The sequence below is a fragment of the Mustelus asterias genome, chromosome 1 (assembly GCF_964213995.1).
Source record: "Mustelus asterias chromosome 1, sMusAst1.hap1.1, whole genome shotgun sequence".
Lineage (NCBI taxonomy): Eukaryota > Metazoa > Chordata > Chondrichthyes > Carcharhiniformes > Triakidae > Mustelus > Mustelus asterias.
Genome location: NC_135801.1, coordinates 63,297,172 through 63,309,221, shown reverse-complemented (window position 1 = coordinate 63,309,221; position 12,050 = coordinate 63,297,172). Strand labels below are relative to the sequence as shown.

The 12,050-nt window shown below is 42.7% G+C and overlaps 1 protein-coding gene across 2 annotated transcripts in view; it reads left to right on the top strand.

Moving 5' to 3' along the window:
- The window catches only part of tmem192 (transmembrane protein 192), a 33,025-nt gene that overhangs the window by 10,721 nt on the left and 10,254 nt on the right, over window positions 1-12,050 (top strand). For both annotated transcript variants that reach the window (XM_078213358.1, XM_078213367.1), the window contains exon 3: window positions 369-621. In XM_078213358.1, coding sequence (XP_078069484.1) covers window positions 369-621 — 253 coding nt within the window. The remainder of the gene's footprint in view (window positions 1-368; window positions 622-12,050) is intronic.

The following is a 12,050-nucleotide window of genomic DNA, read 5'->3' as shown; positions in this document are numbered from 1 at the left end:
ACATTTTGTACCCCATGAAGCCAGTTTGAAACTTTAATGCACTGCAAGTTCTCAGACACTAAACAAAACCAAGCCATGAATGCAGAAGAAAGGTCACAGATGAAAGCATTCATTTAAAAAAAAACACTTGGGCGCCCCTGAATAATAAATAACTGACTTGTTTAGATCTACAAGTGGAGACCAAGGCCACTTGGATTTCTGTGTTTCCCATCAGAAGCCTTTTTAATGTAATATCCATTAACAGGGGAACTTGATGTTTTAGTTTTGTGTTTAACGCAATGTGAAATCATTGATTTCAATAAATTTGCTTTGCTACTGAGTTTCTTGTTTAAATTTTTATTGAAGTAAGTGTATCTTCTTTGTTCTAGGTTGTTTTTGTAGTTCTGGCATTCCTTTTGGTCTTTTTCTGTGTTACGCCAGCTGACCTTTGTAGAAATGTCCTTGGGTCCTTCAAAGCTTTGACTATTATAACTATTACAAAAGTTGTTCTTTGGGCTCTACATGCTGTCTTTGAAAAGTACTTGCAAGCTCAGCATTCCAAAGCCAGGAATAGAGGCTATCTAACTTTGTACCGCTCCACAAGACATCTGAAACGCCTACCACTGCTTATTCATTCTGCAGGTAAGCAAGATTTACTATAATTGGGGAAATGAGGGTTTGACATGTACTACTAATAGTGTGGTGGTAAAGACCTGTGAATTAAGAGCAGGTTTAGGCCACTTGGTCCATTTGAGCAGAGGTCAATAAGGTCATAGAAGTTTACAGCATGGAAACAGGCCCTTCGGCCCAACTTCTCCATGCCACTTTTTTTTTTGAACCACTAGGCTAACCCCAACTGCCCATGTTTGGCCCATATCCCTCTATACTGATCTTCCCCACGTAACTGCTTTTTAAAAGACAAAATTGTACCTGTCTCTACTACTACCTCTGGCAGCTCATTCTAGACCGTCACCACCCTCTGGAAAAAAATTGTATCTATGCCCTCTCGTATTAGACTCCCCTACCTTTGGGAAAAGATGTTGACTATCGACCTTATCTATGCTCCTTTTTATTTTATAGACCTCCATAAGACTGCCCCTAAACCTTCTACGCTCCAGGGGAAAAAGTCCCAGTCTATACAGCCTCCTTTTAACTCAAACCTAGTAGCATCCTAGTAAATATTTTCTGTGCTCTTTCTAGTTAATATCCTTTTCTATAATGGGGTGACCAGAACTGTATGCAATATTCCAAGTGTGGCCTTACCAATGTCTTGTATAACTTCAAGACATCCCAACTCCTGTATTCAATGTTCTGACCAATGAAACCAAGCATGCCAAATGCCACCTTCACCACTCTGTCCACCTGTGACTCCACTTTTAAGGAGCTATGAACATGTATCCCTAGATCTCTTTGCTCTGTAACTCTCCCCAATACCCTACCATTGACTGAGTAAGCCCTGACCTGGTTCGATCTACCAAAATGCATCACTTTGTATTTATCTAACTTAAACTTCATCAGCTCACTGACCCAATTGATCAAGATCCCATTGTAATCCTAGATAACTACTTCACTGTCCACTATGCTACCAATCTTAGTATCGTCTGCAAATTTACTAACCATGCCTCCTAAATTCTTATCCAAATCATTAATATAAATGACAAATAACAGTGGACCCAGCACTGGTCACAGGCCTCCAGTTTGAAAAACAACCCTCTGTCATCAAGCCAATTTTGTACCCAATTGGCTACCTCACCCTGGATCCTGTGAGATTTAACCTGATACAACAACTTACCATGTGGTACGTTGTCAAAGGCCTTGCTAAAGTCTATGTAGTTCCCAGGCTTTTCTCTGCAGCCCTCTTTAAACAAAGGCACAGCATTTTCCATCCTCCAATTTTCAGGCACCCACCCATGGATGTCTGATTCAAGTATCTCTGCTAGGGGACGTGCAATTTCCTCCCTAGCCTCCCACAGCATCCTGGGATACACTTCATCAGGTCCCAAGGATTTATCTGCCTTGATGCATTTTAAGACTTCCAGCACCACTTCCTGTGATATGTATACTCAAGACATCACTATTTATTTCTCCCAAGTTCCCTAACATCCATGCCTTTCTCAACAGTAAATACTGATGAGAAATATTCATTTAGGATCTCCCCATCTCTTGTGAATCTGCACATTGACCTTATTGATCGTTAAGAGGCCTGATTCATGGCTGAAATGGTTATAAATTCCTGCCTTGCTCTGATGACCTTTCATCCAGGCACCAACTGATGCATGCCTAAGTTTTGCAGATCAGAAAGTCATAAGTTTTCTTCTAGGCTGGAAATCCTGCAATGTTGAGAGGTAATAAGTGGTAGCACGCCTCCAAATGCAAATTAAAATTTTCTGGAGGAGATAGCAAAATTCCTTTGGTTACAGCAGACTGACCTGGAAAGGATTTTACTACTAGTGACCTTTTTTTGGGTGTGTTGACTTTGGTGTGCAGCAACAATTATTTTAATTTGACAGTATAAATCGACAAGTCCTCCAGAAGAAAGCAAAATTGTTCCTTGTTTTTGTTTCAAAACTATGAAGTAATGTACAGGACTGAATTTAGCATATGTGGGAAAATTGTTTTGGAAACTTCTTCAGGGAATGTTGGAAAAGCTTCTTACAAGGTATTTAGGGATGATCATAGATGGGCAGTAACAAAAGAGTACAAATTATAAGTGGTTTATATATTGCATTCTATCACCAGCTGTTTTTTTTAAAAAGCAAAATCCATATGTTCTTTTGAAAGGAAGTTGAATCGTTTCTTGAAGAAAAAAATTTGAGGGTCTGCTAAGCAAGTAGGTAGTATAAATGAAGAAAAGTACAAGCATCGGCTTGGGTTGAAGAACCTGTTTTTGTGCTGTAATATTCTGTGTACAACTCAGTTTAGGAATAACATTGGAAGTATGGTATTTGCATTCCATGGATACAAGGGAGGTCAGACTAGATTCAAAATGAGCTGGCATTGTTGATGCTCTCAAATGTTGATATTGGCAAAAAATTGAAATTAATCACTTGGGAACATTTACAGAAATTATCTAGTAACTGGCAGCCAGGATGGTTTTAGAGATTTTGTCTGAAAGTACCATCTGTTGTGCCATCTCTAGTGGTGGCAGTTATCAATCAATTGAAAGCAGTTTCTTGAATGGATGTTAATTATTGTAGCTGGAAGCTAACTTAGAAGTTGCTGCTTTTTTGGCCTCCATAACTGAGTGTTCAGAAGCATTAATTTAGGTGATTGGTGAGTCTTAAGATTTTATCTGTCTAAATAGAACCAGTTTAAATTGGTACTGGAAGGTATCATAAATTTGTAGCTTGACTAGTTAAATAGTTTAATATACTTAACATAACAGTTGATATTTCTAATATTGAAACTTAATTATTTAAATAAAAATGCAGGGGCAGGTGATGTATTGCATGTGTGAGCTGTGGATACCAGTGTGATTCAAGCTACATCTGCAGTAAGCGTCTATAGCTCGCAATTTTGGCTCCAAGTTAATGACTTGGAGACCGAGCAGTGGACATTGCAATATGTTGCGATGGAGTAAGTTACCTTCGCTCCAAGAGGCAGTTACACCCCTTGGGTTAGTACTTCAGAATTGGCCTATGGTCTGGGACAAGAGATAATGATTGCAAGTGAGGCAGATAGGGAGTCCCATATGGTAGCAATGGAGGAGCCTGCAGTTTGTCCAATAGATTTAAGATTCAAGCTGCACATGTGAATGAGATCAAGGATTTCCGAATGAATGAGTGAGCTGACCACATAGTATGGTGCAGGGGACACTTTCGAGCAGGAGGGGAAATGTAACCCTTGCCTACCTAGGGACATGGCAGTTTTTAAAAGTCATCCTCAATCCCAAGGGATTGCCTGAGAAGAGTTGTAGGGGATAGTACAGTTTGGGGAATAGTTACTGTTCTCTGCAGCTGAGAGCTTGAGCTCCAAAGGCAGTGTTGCTTGTCTGGTACCATGGTTATGAATATCTTCAGTGGGAGTAGAAGGATGCTATTGTTGTTGTGCTCATGTGCACAACAATGACATAGGTACGACCAGGGAAGAGGTGCTGCTTAGAGAGTAAGAGCCGCTGAGGCTAAATTAAAAAGCAATACCATTGGGGCAGGTGTCACCTGAACCAAGCTGGGACCAGTGTTCTGGTGAGTCATAAATTAGGATTGTAGAGAAAGCTTTAAATAGTGGGGGAGAGGGTTCATGAGAGAAGATTTGGAAATTTTTATATGTGAAATAATAATTGGAGGATGACAGGAAGGTACAATGTATAAATGTGGATTTACCAGCAAATATGGTCTGAGTAGCAGGAGGAAGGTTTGGGTGAAGGGAGATTTAGATATCCAAAGATTAAAAGTAAAGGCAATAAATGTCTTTGTAAAGACAAGCTAAATGGGACAGTAATGGACTATTACCACTAAACATTCTGTCCCTCGAGGTCCATGCAGGGAGGAGTAATAAAATTGAACTCACTTTATCTGTGTGCATGGTGCATCCACCATAAGATCATGGCACTAGTGACATAGATACAGCTAAATAATTTAGATCTAAATACTGTTTTTTAAATGGTTACAAGGTGACCAAGGTTGATATTCTGGGGTACGCCACATTTTGAAATGACGGGCAATATGGAAAAAGAGCAGGTTAGCTTGGGTGATGTTGGATGTTGATGAGAGGCTTAGACCGTATGGATGATTATGAACAGCAATGGTCAGAAAATACTGGTAAATGTAATTAATGGACCCCCTAACAATTATGTCACTGGGCAAAACATTAAACAAGAAATTATTGGAGCTTGCATCCAAAGGCATTGTCATGGTTGTGAAGGACCTTTTGATCTAAATAGAAACTGGACTAAGCAAAATTGGCAGATGAGTTTGTGGAATGCTTTTTGTGACAGTTTCCTGGAACAACATGTTGTGGAACCAACTAGGAATAACACTATTTTAGATCTAGGATTGTGCAATGAGGCAGAGTTAATAATGTCATAAGAACAGATCCACGGGGAAGAACACAAGAATTTGGAGTAGGCCATTTGGCCCCTCAAGCCTGCTCCATCATTCTATAAAATCATCGATTTGATCTTTGGCTCCAACTCTGCTTTCCGGTCGTCCCTCCTAACCCCTCACTCCCTCGTCAATCAAAAACTTATCTAACTTGGGCCTTGAATATATTCAATGGCCCAGACTCTACTGCTCTCAGGAAGAGAATTCCATAGAGAAAGTGTCTTCTCATCTCAGTCTTAAATGGGAGACCCCTAATTTTTAAACTGACTCTAGTCTCCCCATAAGGGGAAATATCCTCTCGGCATCTACCTGGTCAAGTCCCCTCAGGATTTGTAAAATGTTTCAATAAAATTGCCTCTAAACTCCTCCAAAGGTTACAGAATCTACCTTTCTTCAAAAAATAATCCCTTTGTCCCAGGAATCAGTTGAATGAACCTTTTGAGTGAAATAGTGATTTTAATGCAATTTTGTTTTTATTCATTCATGGGACATGGGTGTCACTGACTGGCCAGCATTTATTGCCCTTGAAGGGCAGTTGAGAGTCAACCACATTGCTATGGCTCTGGAGTCACATGTAGGCCAGACCAGTTAAGGATAGCAGATTTCGTTCCCTAAAGGACATTGGTGAACCAGATGGGTTTTTCTGCCATGGGTTCACAATCACTTTGCCCAGCCATTCATTATTTAGGCAACATTTCTAAGATTATGGGCCACATTTGCCAAGCACCATTATTGTTGTCCACATAACCAAAATAAACTGGCAGTTGTCATGGTATAAAAAATTTCTGTCCACAAATACTTTCCAATTACACTTTCTTAATGAACATTGTTTCGTTTGTCTTTTCGGTGTACACCTATGTAATCAAATAATAAACATTTATTTGGAAGTTGAATAAAACCTTTTAAAAGGGACGGCACGGTAGCACAGTGGTTAGCACTGCTGCTTCACAGCTCCAGGGACCTGGGTTCGATTCCTGGCATGGATCACTCTGTGTGGAGTTTGCACATTCTCTTCATGTCTGCGTGGGTTTCCTCCGGGTGCTCAGGTTTCCTCCCACAGTCCAAAAATGCTAAAATTGTCCCTTGGTGTCCTGAGATGCGTAGGTTAGAGGGATTAGTGGGTAAATGCGTAGGGGGGTGGGATTGTGGTCGGTGCAGACTCGATGGGCCAGATGGCCTCTTTCTGCACTGTAGGGGTTCTATGAAAAACTGACTTAACTGTGCAATATTCAGATAATGGTGTACCTGTGTTCTATTTGGTCGCTAGTATGAATTTGTCTCCACCTAGTGGTTTTGGAGTGAAGCAGGGTTGGCTGAATATACAACATTTTTATTATGACATTGCAGCACAAGAGGCTTTTTTTTGGTCTATTATGTAGTTTTTAATAAAAGCTACTTACCTGGGGGGAGCGTCCTCATTGTTCAACCGGAGCAAGGAGGAGAGGAGTGATTGGTGTTTAAAGTAAAAGGTAAGGGAATCACTGTATTTTTTTTCCGCAGGGTTTCTTTTAGAGTGTAAGGGAAAAACTGAAGTAGGTCAGGTGCGGGGTGACCTGGGAAAGGATTTTATTCAATAAGTGCGCAGAAAGTTTAAAAGCAGGCGGGCAGCGTTGTAGCAGGGAGCAGAGAGAGCTGAAGGGCTTTGGCTCAATGGGCTTCGGTGTAAACAGGCAGAGGCAGGGTAGGTTCTGTTCTTTGTTCTTCCAGTAATTTAAAGAAAGGGGTAACTGAGTGGGAGGCCAGTTTGTTGCTGTCAGTGTCGGATGTGGGAGTTCATGGAGTCGCCTAGCCTCCTGGAAGTCCATATCTGTGCCAGGTGCATCGAACTGCAGATCCTGAGACCGCGTTAGTGAACTGGAGCTTCGCCTTGATGACCTTGGTCTAGTCAGGGAAAATGAGAGGTTAATAGAGAGAAGTTACAGGCAAGTCGTCACACCAGGGCCATGGGAGGAAGACATGTGGGTCACCGTTAGGAAGGGTAACGGTCACGTACCAGAGAGTACCCTGGTGGTTGTCCCCCTTAACAGTAAGGGATGGGTGACAGACAGGAGAGAGGAGGAGAGAGAGCAGTCAGTGATGGGATCCCCTGTGGTTGTCCCCCTCCAGAATAAGTATACCATTTTGGATACTGTGGGAGGGGATGACCCTTCAGGGGTAAGCCACGGTGACTGGGTCACTGGCACAGAGTCGGGTTCTGTGGCTCAGAAGGGAAAGAGGGGGACGATGAGAACGATAGTAGTGGGGGATGCAACAGTTAGAGGCACAGACAGGCGGTTCTGTGGGTGTGAACAAGACTCCAGGATGGTAGTCTGCCTCCCTGGTGCTGGGGTCCTGGATGTCTGAGTGGGTAGGAAGCATCCTAAAAGGGGCGGGTAACCAGACAGACATCATTGCCCACATTGGTGCAAATGACATAGGCAGAAAGAGCAGGGAGGTCCTGCGAGAGCAATTCAGGGAGTTGGGTAGTAGGCTAAAAAGCAGGGCCTCTAGGGTAGCGATCTCTGGACTACTCCCAGTGCCACGTGCTAGTGAAGCTAGGAACAGGGAGATTGTACAGCTGAACGCGTGGCTAAAGGACTGGTGCGGGAGGGAGGGTGGAGCTCTGAAACAGGAAAGGTGCAATTTCTATGCTGGGGGTATACTACAGGCTGCCCACGGGAAGTGGAGGAACGGATATGTCAGGAGATTCTCTATGTGCAGAAAAAGAAAAAGAATAGTGGGAGACTTCAATTTCCCTAGTATAGACTGGAAATTGCTTGGGGCTGGGGGCCTGGACAGGGAAGAATTTATAAAATGCGTACAGGAAGATTCTTTGGAACAATATGTTGACAGTCCAACTAGAGAGGGGGCTATACTGGACCTAGTACTGGGGAATGAGCCCGGTCAGGTCATCAAAGTTGCAGTAGGGGAACATGTGGCAAATAGTGACCACAATTCTGTAAACTTTAGGATAGTAACGGAAAAAGATGAGTGTTGTCCTATGGGTAAGGTGCTGAATTGGGGGAAGGCTAACTACAGCCGGATTAGGCAGGATTTGGTGGGTGGTGATTGGGAGAGGCTGTTTGAGGGTAAATCCACATCTGGCATTTGGGAGTCTTTTAAGGAGTGGTTGATAGGACTGCAGGACAGGCATGTGTCTAAAAAGAGGAAGGATAGGAAAGGTAGGATTCGGGAGCCGTGGATAACCAGTGAAATTGTGGGTCTAATCAAAAAGAAAAAAGAGGCATACATGAGGTCCAGGCAGCTAAAAACAGATGGAGCACTGGAGGAATACAGAGAAAGTAGAAAAGAACTCAAACAGGGAGTTAGAAGGGCAAAAAGGGGTCACGAAATGTCCTTGGCAGACAGGATTAAGGAGAATCCTAAGGCATTTTATACATACGTTAGGAACAAGAGGGTTGTTGGGGAAAGAATTGGACCTCCTCGGGGACAAAGGAGGGGAATTATGCTTAGAACCAAAGGAAGTAGGTGAGATCCTAAACGAATACTTTGCATCAGTATTCGCAAAGGAGAGGGACATGTTGAGTGGTAGTGTCTCAGATGTGTTGACCCATTAGAAAAAATCTCAATTACAAGGGAGGAAGTGTTAGATTTTTTTTTTAGGAAACATTAAGACAGACAGATCCCCAGGGCCAGATGGCATCTATCCTAGACTCCTCAGGGAGGCAAGAGATGAAATTGCTGGGCCTCTAACAGAAATCTTTGTCTCTTCACTGGATGCAGGTCAGGTCCCAGAGGATTGGAGGATAGCAAATGTCCTGTTATTTAAGAAGGGTAGCAAGGATAACCCGGGTAATTATAGGCCGGTGAGCTTGACGTCCGTGGTAGGGAAGTTGTTGAAGATTCTTCGATAGGATATATGCGCATTTAGAACTGAATAATCTCATTAGCGATAGACAGCATGGTTTTGTATGAGGGAGGTAATGCCTCTCAAACTTGGTTGAGATTTTTGAGGTGGTGACAAAAACGATTGACATGGGAAGGGCCGTGGATGTCGTCTATATGGATTTTAGTAAAGTGTTTGGCAAGGTCCCTCATGGCAGGCTGGTGCAAAAGGTTAAATCTCTCGGGATAAAAGGTAAGCTAGCTAGATGGGTGGAGAACTGGCTTAGCCATAGACAGAGGGTAACAGTGGAGGGGTCTTTTCCAGTTGGAGGTCTGTGACTAGTGGAGTTCAGTAAGAAGTCTCACAACACCAGGTTAAAGTCCAACAGGTTTATTTGGTAGCAAATACCATAAGCTACCAAATAAACTTGTTGGACTTTAACCTGGTGTTGTGAGACTTCTTACTGTGCTTACCCCAGTCCAACGCCGGCATCTCCACATCATGACTAGTGGAGTTCCACAGGGCTCTGTACTGGGACCTCTGCTGTTTGTGATATATATAAATGATTTGGAGGAAGATGTAGCTGGTGTGATCAGTAAGTTTGCGGACGACACAAAGATTGCTGGAGTTGCGGATAGTGATGAACATTGTCCGAGAATGCAGCAAGATATAGATGGGCTGGAACATTGGGTGGAGAAATGGCAGATGGAATTTAATCCAGATAAATGCGAAGTGATGCATTTTGGTTGGTCTAATGCAAGGAGGCGCTATACAATAAATGGCAGAACCATCAGGAGTATAGACACAGAGGGACCCGGGTGTACAAGTCCACAGATCCTTAAAGGTGGCAGCAGGCAGGTGGAGAGGGTGGTGAAGAAGGCATATGACATGCTTGCCTTTATTGGACAGGGCATAGAATATAAAAGTTGGCATATGATGTTGCGGCTGTATAGAACATTGGTTCGGCCACATTTGGAATACTGCGTCCAGTTCTGGTCGCCACACTACCAGAAGGATGTGGAGGCTTTGGAGAGAATACAGAAAAGGTTTACCAGGATGTTGCCTGGTATGGAGGGTCTTGGCTGTGAGGAGAGATTGGGTAAACTGGGGATGTTCTCCCTGGAAAGACAGGATGAGGAGCAACCTAATAGGTGTATAAAATTATGAAGGGTATAGATAGGGTGAACAGTGGCAAGCTTTTTCCCAGGTCAGAGGTGACAAACACAAGGGGTCACGGGTTCAAAGTGAGGGGGGCAAGGTTCAACACAGATGTCAGGGGGATGTATTTTACACAGGGTGGTGGGGGCCTGGAATGCACTCCCAAGCAAGGTGATTTGAGGTGGACACGCTGGGATCGTTTAAGACTTATCTAGATAGTCATGTGAGCAGTCTGGGAATAGAGGGATACAAACGAATGGTCTAGTTGGGCACATGAGCAGCGCAGGCTTGGAGGGCCGAAGGGCCTTTTCCTGTGCTGTTTTGTACTTTGTATTGTCTGTGCCAATACTAATTCCTTAACTAACACTAACTGTGCTAATCTCATTTCTCTTCCCACCCCCTATATCTTTTATTTCTATTCCTAATTCTCAAGTCTAGCCATTTCCATTTTAATATTGTCCATTTCAATAGTTGCTAATATTCTATGCCCTAAAAACTCAGTTGACCCCCTTCTGCCTATATTTCCTGAGTTTACACTCCATTTTACTGATTCTTGAGTCCTCATTCACCAACCTGTAGAAAACCATTTTTAAAGAATATTAAACATTTTGATCTATTACAGCAAAATTTTCATTTCCTTGAGTAGAACCACCCATTCCTGCTTTAATTGCTAGTGAACCTTTTTTTTATGGCTCTAATAACATTCGAGTAGTATGGTTCCTGCACTCCAGTTGTGACATAACTAATACATTTATACCAGGTTTGAACACCAAATATAGAAAGCCATTTTCCCCTCAATTACACTTTTTTCTATGTGCATTCTTGCTGCCTTGAAACATCTGATGTATCTTCATCCCTCCAACTTTTATGAACCTTAGTTTGATTGGCATGGATCGTGAGGCATGGCCTTCCTGCCTCTGGCATCTTGGCCTGGGAAAGGTCACTGGAAATGGACAGAAACTTCATGAGCTTTGTGTAACTAACAACCTTCTTTCAGGAGCAGGCCACATTTGTGTCCTGAAGACATCCAAGATCCAGGTACCAGCTGGATCTGATCACTAGACTTTACTCTGTCTAGTATTCTCAACAGGCAGTTGCCACAACGCTGACTGTGATGTACACTACTCCCTGGTGTGCACCAGGATTGGGATGCAAATCTTGGCTTTTTCATCCAAAGCAGAAATGTCATCCTCGTGTCAATGTCAATCAGATTCACAGCCCTTCATTTTTTCTCAGTGTTCCACCTCAGGCTTCTCGGAATTCAACTGGTATGTTCCCACATGTCTGCCCCTCTCCATTCTTCCTCCTCATTTGATATCAGTAAACTCACATCTGATCAAATTGCTTGCATAAATTGAAAAATACCATGAACATTTTATTCTTGGAGGACAATAGCAACAGAATTGTTTGTCTCCAGTTTTTCCAGCTCTAATTTGCAGATAGAATTAGAAGCTGAAACCCGGCTTTTGTTTGTCCTTCGCCATACCTCCTGCACTTGGGAGTCATTCTGACTAATCAACTAACTCAGCACCTTTTGGTCTTTGACCTATTAGGCCAGCATTTATTGCCTATCCCTAGTTGCCTTTGGAGGGCGATTGAGAGTCAACCACATTGTTGTGGCTCTGGAGTCACATGTAGGCCAGACCGGGTAAGGATGTTAGATTTCCTTCCCTAAAGGACATTAGTGAACCAGATGGGTTTTTGTGCTATGAGTTCTTTTACCCATTAGGCCATGAACTAGACCCGACTATTTCTAATCCTGTAATGCAAGAAGTGCATGAAACCTTTTTTTTTCATTTCTCCTTTTTCTAGAACCATCAACATTTAGGCTTTGCATTTTGTTTAATCTTGCAATTTTGTCTATTTTTTAATAGTGTTGATAGTACATTGTAGTCAGGCCTGTACCTGTTCTGTTCTGAGATGAACTGAACTGGTGTGGAGTACTATTTTGAGCCACAAGTCTGTGCATTGACTTCTAAAATGTTGTTAGGAATTTAGATCTGCCATAGATACCTCCGGAGCATCTTACACTTTTTATTGGAGAT